This window comes from Sapajus apella, unplaced genomic scaffold (assembly GCF_009761245.1).
Source record: "Sapajus apella isolate SASKATOON/1434 unplaced genomic scaffold, GSC_monkey_1.0 scaffold68, whole genome shotgun sequence".
NCBI classification, from domain to species: domain Eukaryota; kingdom Metazoa; phylum Chordata; class Mammalia; order Primates; family Cebidae; genus Sapajus; species Sapajus apella.
In genome coordinates this window covers 10448761-10467170 of record NW_022437008.1, presented here as the reverse complement: position 1 = coordinate 10467170, position 18410 = coordinate 10448761, and the positions used below count along the sequence as shown (strand labels likewise).

Below are 18410 nucleotides of genomic sequence, written 5' to 3'. Positions count from 1 at the left end.
CCATTTATTCCTGAATCGGAGCTTTTGCTTGAGTTTGGGTGACTTTCAAGAAGGAAAGTGAACTGAGGCCAGGGCAGTCCTGCTTGGTGCCTTCCTGGGGGCCTGAGTGAGGCGCTCCCGTTCTCTGCGGGCAGCTCCCTCTGGCGGTACATTACGGAATTGGCCTGCAGGGCGGGTGTGAAAGAAGCTTCCGAGTCCAGACCCTCCAGAGAAGGCAAACATGCAAGAAGTTCACGCAGCCGAGCGCGATGGCTCACACCTGTAATCCCAGCACTTTAAGAGGCCGAGGCGAGCCGATCACCTGAGGACAGAAGTTTGAGATCAGCCTGGGCAACATGATGAAACCCCATCTCAACTAAACATAGAAAAATGAGCTGGACATTGTGGTGCACGCCTGTAGTCCCAGCTGCTTGGGAGGTTGAAGTAGGAGAATAGCTTGGACCCAGGAGGTGGAGGTTGCAGTGAGCCGAGATCGCGCCATTGCATGGAAATCTGCAACCCATCAGCCTCCTGGGCCTCATTCTGATGTGACTGCAGGCATAAAATGATCGCACATTCTAAGCCCCAGAAATGGAGCACACAGTGCCTTATGCTGCTAAAGGCAGGTGGGGGCTTCTGCAGAGTGTGCTAGGCATGCAGTGGGGTCTCCGTGATGGCGTGGAAATGGCACTGGCCCAGCACACAGAGATGCTTTATGTTGCTTACAATGACCTAGGGAAAGTTCTTCCACGTCTCCATGCCTCAGTTTCCTCATCTGGGAAATGGCAACAAGAGTAGTGCTTATCCTATAGGGCTTTCTGAACATGAAAGGAGGTAATGTATAGGGATCTAGATTATTCTTGTTTACATTATAGAATGGGAAAATGAGCGGCTTCTCCAAAGTCCCAAATATGAGCCTCAAGTGCCCAAGGTAGTGGGAAATCCAGTTCTACCCCCACCCTGACAAAGCACTCTCTTCCTGATGGGCCCAATGATGCCCTAGCATGCTAGGTGGTGTTCACAGGGACGGCCAGAGTCAGAACTCAGACGGGCCCCCACGAGGCCAGCGTTTCTATGCCTTCACTTTCTCCCGAAGCTGAGTGCACCAGCTCCTAAAACTTCCATGGCGCTTTCAGGCCTACGCCACCCATCTAGACCAGGGCTGGATGATCAGCCACATGGGCCACACCCAGAGTCCCTGTAGCATCTTTTGGTTTTTGTTTGTTTGTTTTTGAGAGGAAGTCTCCCTCTGTTGCCCAGGCTGGAGTGCAGTGGTGCGATCTCAGCTCACTGCAACCTCTGCCTCCAGGGTTCCAGCGATTCTCCTGCCTCTGCCTCCCTAATAGCTGAGACTAGTTAGGAGGCAGAGGCAGGAGAGGCGCCCGCCACCACGCCCTGCTAATTTTTGTATTTTTTTAGTAGAGATGGGGTTTCACCATATTGGTCAGGCTGGTCTCGAACTCCTGACCTTGTGATCCACCTGCCTCAGCCTCCCAACGTGCTGCGATTACAGGCGTGAGCCACCACGCATGGCCTTAGTCAAGTGATTCTCATGCCTTAGTTACCAGGGTAGCTAAGATTACAGGTGTGCACCATCATGCCTGGTTAATTTTTATATTTTTAGTAGAGATAGGGTTTTGTTATGTTGGCCAGGCTGGTCTCGAACTCCTGGCCTCAAGTGATCCACCCTCCTTGTCCTCCCACAGTGCTGGGATTACAGGCATGAACCACGGTGCCCAGACCCTGTAGCCTCTTAATATTAGCACCTGGGTCAGGAGAGGTCGCAACCCCACATGCTGGGCCCAGAACACCCTTTCTAAGGACCTCTGAGTCCTTAGCCCCGAGGGACTTGAGGAGGTCTCCCCAGCCCCAACCTTACCCCTCCGTACATACCATTCCTGTCATATGTAGTCTTCAGCACCCCACTGGACATGTACTAGGTGTATGAATTTGCTTGGCCACCATAACAAAGTACTATAAACTGGGCCACTTAAAACAGAAATGTATCATCTCACAGTTCTCGAGCAGATGTCTAAAATCAAGGTGGCACCAGGGCCATGCTCCTTGCTATGGGCTGAATGTTGATGTCCCACCAAAATTCATGTGTTGAAACTTAATCCCCAATGTTGTGGTATTAAGAGGTGGGGCCTATGGGAGGTGAACAGGTGACCCGGGCACTGCCCTCATGGCTGGGATCAGTGGTCTGCGAAAGATGCCGGAGAGGCCAGACGTGGTAGCTCATGACTATAATCCCAGCACTTGGGGAGGTCAAGGCAGGTGGATCAGGAAGTCAGGAGTTCAAGACCAGCCTGGCCAAGATGGTGAAACCCTATCTTTACTAAAACTACAAAAATAGCCGGGCACAGTGGTTGGTGCCTGTAATCCCAGCTACTCGGGAGACTGAGGCAGGAGAATCGCTTTAACTCAAGTGGCAGAGGTTACAGTGAGCCAAGATTTCGCCACTGCACTCCAGCCTGGGTGACAAAGTGAGACTCCATATCAGAAAAAAAAAACAAAAGAAGAAGAAGAAGAGGAAGAAGAAAGAAGAAGAACAAGAAGAATAAGAAGAAGGAGAGGAAGAAGGAGGAGGGGGAGGAGAAGAAGAAGAGGAGGAGGAGGAGGAAGAAGAAGAAGAAGAAAAAGAAAGAAAGTTGCAGGACGGAGCTTCTTTGCTTGCCCCTTCTCCCATGTGAATACACAGCAGCAAGGTCCCATCTATGAGGTACGGGCCCTCACCAGACACTGAGTCTGCTGGTGCCTTGATCTTGGACTTCCCAGCCTCCAGAACTGTGGGAAATCAATTGTTGTTTATAAATGACCTAGTCTAGGTATTTTGTTATAGCAGCCTGAGTGGCCTGGGACAGTCCCTGTGAACCTGTAGGGAAGACACTTTCCTTGCTTTTCCCTAGCTTCTGGTGGTGGCTTTAATCCTCAGTGTTCCTTGGCTTGGAACTGCATCTCTGCCTCTGTTGTCACATGAAATTCTATGTCTATGTCAAAACTTCCCTCTTCTTTTTTTTTTTTTTAGATGGAGTCTGGCACGATTGCCCAGGCTGGAGTGCAGTGGTGTGACCTCAGCTCACTGCAACCTCCGCCTCCCGTGTTCAAGCGATTCTCCTGCCTCAGCCTCCCAAGTAGCTGCGATTACAGGCAAGCACCACCACACCTGGCCAATTTTTGTATTTGTAGTAGAGATGGGATTTCACCACATTGGCAAGGCTGCTCTCAAACTCCTGACCTCAGGTGATCCACTCGCCTTGGCCTCCCGAAGTGCTGGAATTACAGGCATCAGCCACTACACCCAGCCAAAACTTCCTTCTAATAATCATATTAGATTAAGAGCCCTCCCTAATAACTTCATTTTAGCTTGATGACATCTGCAAAGAACCTATTTCCAAATAAGGTCACATACCCAATAATGGGGTTAGGACTTCAACACATCTTTATATAATTCAACCTTAACACCAGATGTCTTTGTTTTCTACTGCCATAACAGAATTACACTGACTGAGTAATTTATAAAGAGAAGATATATTTTTTGGCTCACAGTTTCGGGAGGCTGGAAATTCCAAGATCCAGGGGCCACATCTGGTGACAGCCTCTTGTTGTCACAAGGTATCACATAAAGAGGGAATGTGAGAGAGGGGGATAGGGCCATGCTTATCCTTTTATCAAGAGTCCACTCCTGTGATAACAGCATTAATCCACTTATGACCTCATCACCACTGAAAGGTTCTCCTAGTAATTTGGGGGACCAAAGTGGGCAGATGACCTCAGGTCAGGAGCTTGCGACCAGCCAGACCGACATGGCAAAACCCCATCACAACTAAAAATATTTATAAAAATTAGCTGGGCGTGGTGGCACATGCCTGTAATCCCAGCTACTCGGGAGGCTGAGGCAGGGGAATTGCTTGAACACAGGAGGCAAAAGTTGCAGTGAGCTGAGGCAGCACCACTGCACTCCAGCCTGGGCGACAGAGTGAGACTCCATCTCAACAAAACAAAAACAAAAACATAAATATATACATCTCACCACAATGGCCACTGAATTTCAACATGAGTTTTAAAGACGTGCAAACCCTAGCATGAGTATCCACCAGACGCCAGCTGTGATCATTATAATCTGAGCATGTGCATAGTACATACATGTTCACCCATGCACAATAAAATAACAGCCTTGGGTTAAGCGTGGCGGCTCGCAAGTGTAATCCCAGCACCTTGGGAGGTCAAGGTAAGAGGATTACTTCAGACCAGGAGTTTAAGACCAGCCGGGGCAACATAGCAAGACCTGATCTCTACAAAAAATTTAAAACTTAGTCAGGTGAGGTGGCATGCGTCTGTAGTCCCAGCTACTCGGGAGGCTGAGGTGGGAGGATCGCTTGAGACTGAGGCTGCAGTGAGCTGTGATTACTGCCATTGCACTCCAGCCTGGGCAACAGAGTGAGATTCTGTCTCAGAAAAAAAGACTGTTGTGTGCAGGGGAACCATCCTGTCGCCTCCCTTCAGTCTTGGGAGAGCTTACTTCTGAAAGTGCTGTGGAAGGACAAGGTGGCTTGGGGACGGGTAATGATCTCCTCCTAGGCTTCATCATTGTTCTTTTAAATAATTAATTCGTCTTCTTCCTTGGTGTTTACATCCTTCAAATATTTGTAGATGGTTATCATGTCCCTTTAGTCCCCACTTAGCACCGCTCTGCATATTTGCTGTCATGTTGAGTGTGTGTTATCGTCACTGTCATTATGATTATTATTTCCTCGCAGCTCCCTCCCTCAGCCTCTCAGCCACCAATATCACGCAGTGAATCTCCTCCAGGTTCCCAGCCCTTCAAGTACCAGGTTACCCAGGATGAGACATTAAAAGTCAGTAGTGGTGACAAGCCCTACTTGTCACAGAGGGCTTGCAGGCTCTCTGGTTCTTCCCTAATTCTCATCAGTTTCCCCAAAGCCACAGGGGGGAAAAAAAATAGACATGCTAAGTGAAAATAGCATGCTTCTACTGCAAACACAGCTTCCAGACAAATCCCCCAGCCCCTGCCCCCAAACATAATCCTCAATCTCCTCCAATACAAATTCAGGATGAGAATGCCTGCTTTCACTAACCTGGGATTATTTTGAGGATTCAAGGAGGAAAAAACTAAAAAGTGCTTTGTAAACTAAAAATCAGGGAGGGTGGTGGTGCCAGGAATGCCTTCCACATTGGATGGGATTTCTACAAAATGTTCCAGAGGTCAGCTGTTCTAAACAGCTAAAAATTCTAAGTTAGAATTTACAAATGAACTCGATAGAGCCGAGATTCACCCTAAAATCTGTCTATTGAAAGAAGATAAAGAGATGCCCTACTTAAAAATCTACTCGTAGATGTTAGTATTCCAAAGAAAGTGTGGAACTCAGAGCTGGAGCCCGATGGGCCCCTGGACAAGTTTACAGATGGCCCTGACGAGACTTGAGAAGGTCACGCTGCTATAAAAGACTTTTTAAAAAAAAACCCACCTTGTCTTGCATTTCAGATCTCACTGAAGAGTTCTGTGCCCGGAAGACTTATTTTCAGTCTGAGAAGAATGATTTTTCAATGGTTCTGTTGAACATGCAATTCTCACGCAAGTATTTCTATAATTATCCTGTTTCAGTTATAATACAGTTTCTGGAACAATAGGACTTTTATTGTATTGCCATATCTGTTATAATGGATGTTTTATTACAGAAAATTATGGTAGAGTCACTATTATGATTCTGAAGTTTTTATTTCAAATTGCTCAGAGGATGGAAATTCTTTCTCCCACTAGTTTTACTTTTAAGGCAGCTTTGAATTTGGGGTGGGGGTGGTGTGTCTTTTCTTCTATTGCAACTTTGGTCTGTTTGAGGTTTTGTTCTATAGCAGAATGTTCTCTTTCACTCCAGTGTAGCCACCTCTGGTATTTGTTTGCTTGTTAGCCTGTGGTACACACAATTTTAAAAAGAACGTTACCTAGACTGTCTCTATGTGTCTGCAAAATTTCTTTCATTATTGCTGGAGAGGTCTCCATAATCCTGGTATTAACTTTTTTTTTTTTTTTTTTTGTCCATGAGGCATTTTATTTGTAAATATATGTATTACATCCCTAGAAAAAGAATCCCAGGATTTTCCCTCCTGTGTGTTTTCGTCTTGCTTCTTCATGGTCCATGATGCCAGCTGAGGTTGTCAATACAATGAAACCAAACTGGCGGGACGGAAGCAGATTATTCTGCCATTTTTCTAGATCTTTGAGTTGCACATCAAATCTGGGGCTGATCACACCACACTTGTTTAGCCTGCCTGTGAGGTTCACAACAATTTTCCCAGCTCTGTGATCATCAATGATTTCAAATTCGCCAATGTAACCATGCTTCATCATCACAGTGAGAAACCGGACGATGACTTTGGAGCACGGCCTAATAAGCACCTGGCGTTTGCCTCTCTTTTCGGCATTGTTGATGCTCTTGAGAGCATCAGCCAGGACATTCATGCGCACCATTGTGGCGGCAAAGAAAGATGGCGGAAAAAGCGGTATTAACTTTTTTTGAGACAGAGTCTCACTTTGTCACCCAGGCTGGAGTGCAGCAGCACAATCTTGGCTCACTGCAACCTCCGCCTCCCAGGTTCAAGCAATTCTCTCGCCTCAGCCTCCCAAGCAGCTGGGACTACAGGTACGCACCACCATGCCTGGCTAACTTTTTGTTTTTTATTTTTTTTAGAGGAACTCTTACTCTGTTGCCCAGGCTCAAGTGCAGTGGCACAGTCTTGGCTCACTGCAACATCTGCCTCCCGAGTTCAAGCAATTTCTGGTTAATTTTTGTATTTTTAGTAGGGATGGGGTTTCACCATGTTGGCCAGGCTGGTCTCGAACTCCTGACCTCAAGCGATTTGCCCTCAACTGATCCGCCCACCTTGGCCTCCCAAAGTGCTGGGACTACAAGCATGAGCCACTGCACCCAGCTGATAAACTGTATTTTAGCGTGGTGGCTCAAGCCTGTAATCCCAGCACTTTGGGAGGCCGAGGTGGGAGGATCACTACGTCAAGAGATCAAGACCATCCTGGCCAACATGGTGAGAGCCCTACTAAAAAAAATTTAAAAATTAGCTGGGCGTGGTGGGACACACCTGTAGTCCCAGCTACTCAGGAGGCTGAGGCAGAAGAATTGCTTGAACCTGGGAGGCGGAGGTTGCAGTGAGCTGAAGTTGCGTCACGACACTCCAGCCTGGCGCCTGGCGACGGAGCGAGACTCTGTCTCAGAAAACAAAACAAACAAACGAAAACTATATTTTAAAAAGGTAAAAAATACTAGTGATCATGAAACACTAATAGTAGTGATCATGAAAATAGAGAAGCTGAAACTTCTAGGCGCCTTCAGGCTAGGTCATATCCTACTTCAGGTGGCAGCTCCACCTTGAGGAGCGGTGGGGCTGGAGATTTCCTTGGTTAAATCAGAGGCTGCTAGAGGCCGAGATGGGATTCAGGAGTGTGCCTGCTGCCTCCAACAGTGAAGGTCTTCGCCTCCAAGAAGATGCCACCCATGGGGAAGGGTGATCCTCAAATCTTGGACATCAGGTCCAGCTTTCAGCCCAGTTGACTTTTCCACAGTGGAAAGATTTCAAGGCTATGAGAAGTCCCGGAATATCTGCCCACAACAATCTAGCACCATCAGAACACACCTCCACATGTAGCCACCATGTCTCCATGTTCCTGGTAATGCACACTCCCAGGCTCCGAGTCTGGAACTGCTGATGGAGGGGCAGGTCCTGGGCCCTGCCAAGAACCAAGGTTCCCCAGTCACAGCCTTCGATTAGACAGAGCCCTTCCAGTTCTCAGATATTTCTTAGGATACTCAGGAAATAGAGAGAGGAAGGGTCACACTGTCAGTAACAGAATCAGAACAGGGCTGGGCACGGTGGCTCACACCTGTAATCCCAGCACTTTGGGAGGCCGAGGCGGGTGGATCGCCTGAGGTCAGGAGTTCGAGTCCAGCCTGACCAACATAGTGAAACCCCATCTCTACTAAAAATACAAAAAATTAGCTGGGTGTGGTGGCGGGCACCTGTAATCCCAGCTACTTGGGAGGCTGAGGCAGGAGAATTTCTTGAACCCGGGAGGCAGAGGTTGTGGTGAGCTGAGATTGCGTCATTGTACTCCATCCTGGGCAACAAGAGTGAGACTCCGTCTCTTGGCCTCCCAGCCTCTGTTCTTCCCTTAACACAAGGCTGGCAGAGATGGGGAGACCAGCCTGACCAACACGGGCCCTATGGGTGGGTGCATTTCGACTGGAAGCCTAGGAAGGTAAACACACACACACACACACACACACACACACACACACACACATCGTGAATGTGGAGAAAAGCAGAAAGGAAAAACTGTCAGGGACTCCTCCAGCACAGAAAACACCCTGATAGGTTAGAGCGCCCAGAAGAGTAGGCACTTTGGAATCTGCAAGGGGTTATTTTGTGGCTCACCTCCAGTGGGGTGGGGTCTCTGGGGCCTGCCCTCCCTCCTACCCTACATGCATTACCCATTCTATAGCCTGCCGTCCCTGCAAAATTCCAGCCCATGGGGCGGGAGGGAAGGAGAGGTGGGGAGGGGTGGAAACACACCACACTTCCGACTTCAGAATGAAACCAGTGCTTTGCACACGTTCGTTCCTCAGTCCCCTTTCTGGAACCCCTCTCCGTTATGAAAGCAGAGACCCCACCCGAATAGGGTGACTTTGGGTCGATGTTCTTGGGGGGTCAGGAATTCAGGGGTTGAGCGTGGGTCCCTAGCACCCCCAGTAGCCAGGGAAGCCCCTCCCCTACCTGAAACTCAAGCAGGCGCCAGGCCCCAAACCCTCGCTCCTCTCTGGTCTAAATCCCACCGCAGGATTTTCTTTTTCGGTGTGGCGGTGCTTTGCTGGAGGAGCTGCGAGGGAGAGCTGCGCGGGGCAGGCCCGGGGGACCAGAGGCTCTCGCTTTGGCGGCGGCCCTGCGGGTGCCAGAGGCCTGCGGAGTGATCTGAGCGCGCCAAGCGATTGCTGTCAAGTAAGGTCCTCCACAAATCTTCAGAAACCTCAGAGATGACAGCGCCCGCGCGGCGGGAGCGCAGCGGCTTCCCATATCCCGGCAGACAATGGGGCGCGGGAAGGAAGGGGACGGCGGCCTGGGGACCCCGCGCCCGCAGCACGTGCACCGAGCCCACGGCGCCGGCTTTACAGATCGTGTCGTTCCACCCCCCAAAACAAAGGCTCCGGGGCCCCATCTGTGCCGGGCGCGGGGGAGGGCGCCGCACTTGCTGCCCACCGCATGCAAAGCGAGCCAGACAAAGGGCTCAGCCCTGCAGACGCGAACAGTGGGGAAACAATTACGCACTAAGGAAATACTGCACGTGGATTTGAGACCAACGGAAAACGCGCTCCCAAACAATGCCCGTTGTTTGCACCGGGCTTTTCTGCTAAGCTTCATCAAGTAATTTGCATGCCATTTCAATAAAATTAATGAATTATGGTCGAGTTTTTTGTTTTATTGACATAAATAAAAATCTTCCTTTCCTTTATTATTGAAATAATTCGCCCCCATTCCCCGGGCAGCCTGCACTGCTCGCTAAGGAAACCTGGCCTCTCAGCCAGACCCAGCGGCCTTTCTGCTGCGCTCCTTAGCTAACTCCCTGGAAACCCTACGTTTGTTCTGGCTGCCCCCCTTGACTGTGATAATAGCTAGAACTTCAACCCTCTCACTTTCTTACGCCTGCTTTTCTTGCAGTGGGAGCACCAGCATTTCTGCGTAGGAGGGACTCAGGGCAGTGATGCATTTGGAAAGCTCTGGAAGGTAATGGGCTTCTCTCCCTCTCTCTCTCTCTCCCTTGTTTTCTCAACCACCTGCGCCTTTTTTTTTTTTTTAAGAGACAGAGTTTCTCCATGTTGGTCAGGCTGGTCTCGAACTTTTGACTTCAGGTGATCCACATGCCTTGGCCTCCCAAAGTGCTGAGATTACAGGCATGAGCCCCAGCCGCGCTGTTCAAGGAGCTTCTCATAAAGCTGCATTTGCAAAGCGAGCAGTTTGTTAAGGTTTTATATTGCACCTTTTAAAAAAGGTAATGTGGGGCCTAGCGGTGGCTCACAGCTATAATCCTGGCACTTTGGAAGGCCTAGGAATTCAAGACCAGCCTGGCTAACATAGTGAGACCGAAACTCTACAGAAAAACTTAGAAATTAGCTGGGTGTGGTGGCCTGTGCTTATAGTCCCAGCTACTTGGGAGGCTGAAGGAGGAGGATCACTTGAGCCCAGGAGTTTGAGGCTGCTGTGAGCTATGATTGCACCACTGCCCTCCAGCCTAGGCAAAGTAGTAAGACCCCATCTCTACCACAAAAAAAAAAAAAAAAAAGAATAAGAAATCATCCCTAGTTGGTATTATTAAGAAATATCAGCATCACTGTCGCTGTTATTTATTGCTGCATATCAAATCCAAAACTTAAAGGCTTAAGACCAAGGTCATCTCTCACAGCTCCTAAGGGTCAGGAGTTTGGGAGTGCTGTAGCTGGGCCCTCTCTTGAGGTTGTAGTCATCTGAAGGGATGCTTGGGGCCTGGTGATGTGCTTCCGAGAGGACCATTTGCACATGTGGCTGGCAAGTCATCCTGGGCCCTTGGCCATGAGGTCTGAGTGCCTCAGCAGGTGGGGCCCTCCACAGGCTGCTCCAATATCCTCATGATTAGGAAGCTGGCATCCCCCAGAGGAGGGATCCAAGCAAGGAAGCAGAAGCCACAGTGTCTTCGTGATGTAGCTTTACGGGTGCACACCATCACTGCCACACCCCGCCAGCTACACATTCATCCATATGCCTGGGACTGCACAGAGGCATGAATGCTGGTAGGCATGGATCACTGGGGGCCAACTTGGGACTGGTTACCACAAGTGATTATCATCAATATTATTTGGTAGTGCTATTTTGAGTGCCCAGAGGAGAGTATAATACAGCTAAAGCCATCATTTCTTGTTTGTCTTTCTAGTCAATGCAAACAAAAGTGATCAGCTGCCTTTAATGGTGTTCCCAGCCTCCAAACATGGACTCAGGGCCTTCCCAGTGCCAGCTCTCCTTTCAGACTGGGGAATAGAACAGTAGCTGAGAGAGATAAGGTCTGCCCTCTGCATCCCTGATTTTCCAGAGAAAGAAAACCTAAGTGTACACATGAACATAGCAACCAGGGCTACAACGCTATGGATTCAGTGCTGCCAAATGGGAAGAAGTACAGGCCAGGTGTAGGGGCTCACGCCTGTAATCCCACCACTTTGGGAAGCTGGGGTGGGAGAATCGCTTGAGGCCGGAGTTCAAGACCAGCCCGGGCAACACAGGGAGACCTCTTCGCTACAAAAATAAAAAATTAGCTGGATGCGGTGGTGCGCATCTGTAGTCCCAGCTACTCAGGAGGCTGGGGCAGGAGGATCGCTTGAGTCCAGGAGCTTGAGGCTGTGAATGAGGTCTGATTGTGCCACTGTACCCCAGGCTGGATGACAAAGCAAGACCCTGTTTCAAAAAGAAAAGGGGGGAAATTCAGGGAGGAGACTAAGCTCCAAGTGCCAAGGTTGGAGGTCCATACACCCTGCTTCTCCCCAAACTGCAAACCTGAAATGTCCCAGGCAGTTCACATTTCCGGCAAGCCAAACCTTTTAGTAGAACAACAGACTGGATAAGATAGATTTTTCTTTTTTTTTTTTTTTTGAGACAGAGTCTTGCTTTGTCACCCAGGCTGGAGCACAATAGCCACAATCTCGGCTCACTGCAACCTCCGCCTCCCGGATTCAAGCTATTCTTGCCTCAGCCTCCTGAGTAGCTGAGATTACAGGTGCCTGCCACCATGCACAGCTAATTTTTGGTATTTTTAGTAGAGACAAAGTTTCGCCATGTTGGTCAGGCTGGTCTCAAACTCCTGACGTCAAGTGATCCACCCACCTCGGCCTCCCAAAGTGCTGGGATTACAGGCGTGAGCCACCGCACTTGGCCTAAGATGGATTTTTGATGTTGTCACATCTTCATGGAATACCACCGCTCCCCTCCCAGAAGGCAGCCTCCACAGGGAAGGAGCTTGTGATGTCTTATTTATCCTTATAGCTCTCATGCCTGGAATGACTGGTACATAATTGGTATCACTAATGACTGTCATTAATAATAATTATCTAATGGCTATCAGCCTTGTTGGTGTCCCCAAGTCTTTCAGGTTTAATGGACGTCCCCCTTAACATTAATAAATAAAAGTGATTCAAGTTCTCAGTCTACTTACAGAGAAACATGAGAACTAAAAATAAAATCCTAAGCCCCCAAGCAACTGCACAGACCCCCTCTTGGCCAAGAGGACCCCAGAGGAAGCTTAACAACAGAGTTCCCAGCCGTGATGAGACGGGAGGTCAGACACACCCTGCTCTACCCTGTCCCTTTTGTGGATTAAACACAAATGAGCAGCATTCATGTTAAAATAGAGGTCATGGTGGGTACGGTGGCTCATGCCTGTAGTCCCAGCACTTTAGGAGGCTGAGGCAGGAGGATCACCTGAGGTCAGGAGTTCGAGACCAGCCTGGCCAACATGAGGAAACCATCTCTTTACTAAAAATACAAAAATTAGCCATGTGTGCAAGCACCTGTAACCCCAGATACTCAGGGGATTAAGGCAGGAGAATTGCTGAACCTGGGAGGCGGAGGTAGCAGTGAACAGAGATGGCGCCACCGCACGCCAGCCTGGGTGACAGACTGAGACCCTGTCTCAAAAAAATAAAAATAAGAGGTCATAAGACTGGCAGAATGAACTCTGTGACAGTAAGATAACAAATCATAACCAGGACCTAAGGGCCATATCGGGGAAGGGTTAAGTCACACATCGCTACACTTAAAGAATAAACTATATTCTAGCTGTCACAAAGGGTTTCTTTTTCGTTAGCAGCTAAACTAGCCAATGGCTTGGAGATAGGCAATGTTAAACCAATTGCAGCTCGCCCACTGCCAGACCCTCCTCTAGCCAGAATTGCAGCTTTGACTGGACATGTAACTGAGGCCGTAATGATCTTCTGATAAGAGACCACTCACCATGGCCTGGTTCCGCCCGTTTGCAGAGGCTGTGCAATTGCACGCCTTCATGACTCTGCGTCACCTTGCGATGTCTACAGCCTGATTGTAATACACTTAAATGTGAAGTCTCCACCCCAAGGAGAACATGGGATGCATGTAACATGCATGTTTGCTTATCATGCTTGTGCACAGACTCTTTCCATGAATGTTCATAGCTCTTCCTATATCCTGCTGAATATGTATACCTGGCCAACCCATTCAGCTTGAATTCCTGTCTTATCCCCTCCCACCCTTCCTCAAAGTACCTGCCTGTTGATTCCTACCGGAGACTACACTTTTTAGCTGGTCAGAGTGGCTGCCTTGCAGGTTGTAAGCCTGTATGAGAAATAAAGCCCTCCTTTTCTAAATGTATATATTGAGTGATTTTTTTTTTCTTTTTTTTTTGAGACAGAGTTTCGCTCTTGTTGCTCAGGCTGAAGTGCAGTGGCACAATCTTGGCTCAACACAACCTCCACCTGCCGGGTTCAAGCAATTCTCCTGCCTCAGCCTCCCGAGTAGCTGGGATTACAGGCACGCGCCACCATGCCCGGCTAATTTTGTGTTTTTACTAGAGACAGGGTTTCTCCATGTTGGTCAGGCTGCTCTCAAACTCCCGACCTCAGGTGATCCACCTGTCTCAGCCTCACAAAGTGCTGAGATTACAGGCATGAACCACTGTGCCCCGCATATTGAGTGATTTTAAAGCCAGCAAATACCAGCCCAGAATCTCTAAAGGTTGCTGAGACAGGTGGTAAGAGCCACCTCTGCGTTCCTCCGGATCAGAAACCTCTAAAGCCTGACTCTTGGGGATTCACCTCCTCACTTCCCTCAGCTCCTCCGGCCCTCCCTCTGTTCAGTGTGCCTGGCCCAAATGAACTGGGAGCGCCAGATCTCAGGGACTTCCCCAAAGCCTCTCTAACACAAGGCATTGTGTTAGAGAACCTGGGAGGCGGAGGTAGCAGTGAACGGAGATCGGCTTTGACTGTCGGGTCTGCAGTGACCGGTGAGGGTTCAGTGCAGCAGCATGGCTCACCAGGTGCCTGGAACGGGATATCGAGACCGTCTGGTTCTTGAGAGTCACTTGAGCCCAGCCAGGCACTCACCATCTTACAGAGCCTTCTGCTACTCTCTTATCCGTGGACCAGCCTCCAGCTCACTCCTCCTCTCTTCCTGGATTCCTCTTCCCATATCAGGGCAATAAAACACTCACCCCCTGCAGGCCACAGCACTTGGAGTCCACAGCTCTGAACAAATATCTTACGTTCAGTGTCGTCAAACTTTTAGGCTTAATGCCCATCTTTCTTCTATTTATTTTTGTTTTAAATTATGTTTTAGAGACAGAGTCTTCCTCTGTCGCCCAGGCTGGAGTACACCGGTATAATCATAGCTCACTGCAGCCTGGAATTCCTGGAATCAAGTGAGCCTCCCACCTCAGCGGGGACTACAGGTGCATGCTATCACACCCGGCTAATTTTTAAATCATTTTTAGAGACAGAGTCTCCCTATATTGCTCAGGCTGGTCTTGAACTCCTGGCCTCCTGAATTGGCCTCCCAAAGTGCTGGGACTACAGGCATGAACCACCACATCCAGCCTCACTCTTCTAAGTGGAGGGAAGGTTTAGTCTGCTCCCATCATGAATTATGCAACCCCCCTTCCCCCTTAGAACATACAAGCCCTCTAGTCAAAGTTTCTGAGTTTTTATTTTAAGAGCATTTTTCATTTTGGCTAAACATAGACATATGTCCCCACAAGACTGCTGGTTAAAACAAAGAAAAAATCGCCTTGAGGAAACAAACACATCTTGAGAAAGTTTCTTTCAAGATGTTTTGGTGCGTTCTATGCTATCACTTTGCAGAACAATTTGTTGTCCACTCGGTAATTTTAGGGGCTGTCTGAGATGGTCTGTTCCCAAAAGACTGTGGATCAGAAAGGTGGCAAAGTGGAGTGAATCCCAGCCATTCTGTGGACAGGTGGGCTGAGGGAGAAGTTCAGAGGGCACTCTAGAGTGATTTGCAATGTCTCAAACAGAAATATAACATCTTCTTTCATCCTCTGCAGAGTCTGGAGCTCAATTCACACCTTTTTTTTCCTTCCCTCACTTAAAATCAAATTCTCGCCCTTAATACTTCCTTTCAGAACTGCATCGAAAATGACGATGTCTTCTCATGCATATGAATTACCCAAGGTGTCGGAAAATGAGCCCCCACTGGAGTGCGCTAAAGCTTTTAACCCACGCACACTTAATGCTGTGAAGCCCTGATGACGGCGAAGGTGTCTTTTTATTTTAGAAGACATTTAGGACAGTTCATGTCACCCGGCACAGATGCATGGAAATTGATTGTGGGGCAAGCTATAAAGACAGCATATGCTCCCCAAACCTGTTTCTCAGCCAGATAGGATGATGAATCCTGAGGTGGGACTGAGGGGGACCAGCAGCAGCTGTCTCCCCTGCATGCACTGGACAGCTACTTCCCCGTTTGGACATTGGCATGACACCCTCCTTCCCTACTTATCTGTGAAAACGTGCAGCATTTTCATTTAAAACTTGCTCCAGCGTGGGGCCTTCTGCAAACCGCAGGGACCCCCAACAATTACTTCTTGGGAGAACAAATGAAGCATAAAGCATGGTACTTTATTTTAAACACACAGGTGGCACAAATTTATTTCCAAAGATTTAAGCACCTGATGACTTCTCCTTAGGGAAAAAGCATTAAAAGGGGCCTTTCCTGTGACAAATTTCCACTCACCATAGTTTGTGCAGAGGCAGAATGTCAGGCTTTTCCCACTGAGATTTGGACACGGAGCAAAGCTAACACTAGAGGGTGCTATAGATCAGGAAATCCAGGAACCGTGGGCGATGGAGAGCGTTCAAGACGCTGCCCTCCCGATCATAACCTAACAAACCAAGCATGTCACTTTGCCAGAACTTACCCCTTCACCATTTCTGTTATGATGAAATTATCCAGATATGCTTAATTTGAAATTTTGACCTTCAAGACTGGCTATGGCCGGGTGCAGTGGCTCACGTCTGAAATCCCAGCATTTTGGGAGGCTGGGTGGATGACTTGAGGTCAGGAGTTCGAGACCAGCCCTGGCCAACATGGTGAAACCCTGTCTCTCCTAAAAAATACAAAAATTAGCATCATGTTTTTTACCGGACGCGGTGGCACGTGCCTGTAATCCCAGCTACTCAAGAAGCTGAGGCAGGAGAATCACTTGAACCCTCAGGAGGCAGAGGTTGCAGTGAGCCAAGATTGCACCACTGCACTCCAGCCTTGGCGACAGAGTCTGTCTCAAAAAAAAAAAAAAAGAAAGAAAGAAAAAAAACCAGCTGTAGGTTGCAGAGCCCAGGTCTGTAGGATAGACACTTCGTGTTTTTATCTTAAGTGCTTTTCAATTTCACCCTTACAGACCTGATACTAAGTCCCACTCATCTACTTCAGTCCTTCGCTGAGGGAGGGCAGAGTTTAGAGGCAATTTTAGGAAGCAGGGATGAGGAACCAGAGAAGGCGACACAGCGAAGGAAGGACAAGCCAGTACATTATCAAGGCTAGTCCCATCTGCAGGCCACCAGGGTTCGGTCCCACGTGGACTTCTGAGTACACAGAGGGCCTTTCAGAATCTTCTGCCTCTCTCCCACTGGCTGAGAGTTCCCCGCACGGTAACACCCGTACCTCCGGGCTGAACATATGTTTGCATGCTGAATGGGCTCTTTCTGCCATCCCATGCCACCGCATTCGGGAAGCCCTGGGGCCAAAGCAAACAGCATGCTTGAAGCAAGGTGCTGTGAGGACCAAATGAGCTGAAGCTCGCATAAAACTGCTCACCACCACCATAGCTGAATCAGCAGAGGCCAAGAAGCATGCGAGGTGGTGCCGGCGACTGTCTGATCGTCTCCCACTTGGACCACTGAGGCTCAGGCATGCCCTGCATCAAATCCAACCTGTCACCAGGTCTGCAAGGGGACGCCTGCAGAAATTCTGCTGTGAATGAAGCTGAAGCTGCTGTTCATCGTCTCCTTCCTGCACCAACCACTCCAGATGTCCCTCACTCCTGGCTAGTGCATTGGCCTGTTTGTGTGTCGGGTGAGGTGACCATACCTGCCCCGCTGTGGCTTCCAAGTCTTTAACGCTTTGTCTTTGTTTTGGCCCTTGGCTGCTGTGACTGTCTGTTTTATCTTATTGCAGGTTCAAGATTCACCAAGAAGGCAGGGCGAGGTGGCTCATATCTGTAATCGCAGCACTCTGGAAGGCTGAGGCGGGCGAATCAGTTGAGTCCAGGAGTTCGAGACCAGCCTAGGTAACACAGCAAGATTCCATCTCTACAAAAAAAAAAAAAAAAAAAAATTGTTCAGGTGTGGTGGCACATGCCTGTAGTCCCAGCTACTCAGGAGGTGGAGGCGGGAGGATCGCTTGAGCCCAGAAGTTCGAGGCTGCAGTGAGCCATGATTGTGCCCTTGAATTCTAGCTGGGTAACAAAATGAGACCCTGTCTCAAAAAAATAATGAACAATCAAATAAATAAAGACACCAAGAGACTTCGCGGTGACTCCCCCAAGTCCCAGCATACTCATTCCCCCCTCATGGAGAAGCAACTCTATCTCCTTGTGATAATGAGAACGAGTTTCACCTGCCAGTTTAATCACTACCTTTTTTAGTGCAGTAAAATACACACAACACAAAATGTACCATTTTAGCCATTTTTATTTTATTATTACTATTTTTTGAGACAGAGTTTCGCTCTTGTTGTCCAGGCTGGAGTGCTGTGGCACGATCTTGGCTGGCCTCCCAAAGTGCTGGGATTACAGGCGTGAACCACTGTGCCCAGCCCATTGGAATCATTTTTAAATGTTCATTCAGTGGCCTGAATTACCCCATGGCTACTATGTATTTCCAAAACGTTTTAATCGCCTCAAACAGAAACGTTGTAACCATTAAACAATGCTTCCCCTCCCTTCTCCCCTCAGTACCTAGTATCCACTAGTCTCCCTTCTCTGTGACTTTGCCTCTTGTAGATGTTTCATACAAGTAGAATGATACAATATTTATCTTTTTGTAACTGACTTATTTCACATAGCATAATGGTTTCAAGGTCCATCCATTGCGGTAGCATGTAGTAGAGCTTCAGGCTTTTTCACGGCTGAATAATGTTCCCTTGTATGCACAGGGCGAGCCACATTTTGTTATTCATTCACCTGTGGATGGCAACTTGGTTTGTTTTCACCTTTGGGCCCTTGTGAATGATGCTGCTGTGAACATCGGCTTGGACGCCTCTGTTTGAGTCCTGGGTTCTTCAGGATGTGTGCCTAGCAGGGAGGTTGCTAATTCTATGTTAATTCTATCTTTAATTTTTTG

The 18410-nt window shown here is 48.6% G+C and overlaps 1 protein-coding gene across 1 annotated transcript; it reads right to left on the bottom strand.

Annotated features, from left to right (window-relative positions):
* Positions 1–6016: 6016 nt before the first annotated feature.
* LOC116530805 (40S ribosomal protein S15a) lies at positions 6017–6495 on the bottom strand. Its single transcript, XM_032249183.1, has one exon. The coding sequence runs from the start codon at positions 6467–6469 to the stop codon at positions 6077–6079; it is 393 nt and encodes a 130-aa protein (XP_032105074.1). The 5' UTR covers positions 6470–6495; the 3' UTR covers positions 6017–6076.
* Between the last annotated feature and the right edge of the window lie 11915 nt (positions 6496–18410).

Coding starts and splice junctions, on each gene's coding strand:
- LOC116530805 (XM_032249183.1), bottom strand. CDS start 6,469: ATGGTGCGCATGAATGTCCTGGCTGATGCTCTCAAGAGCATCAACAAT.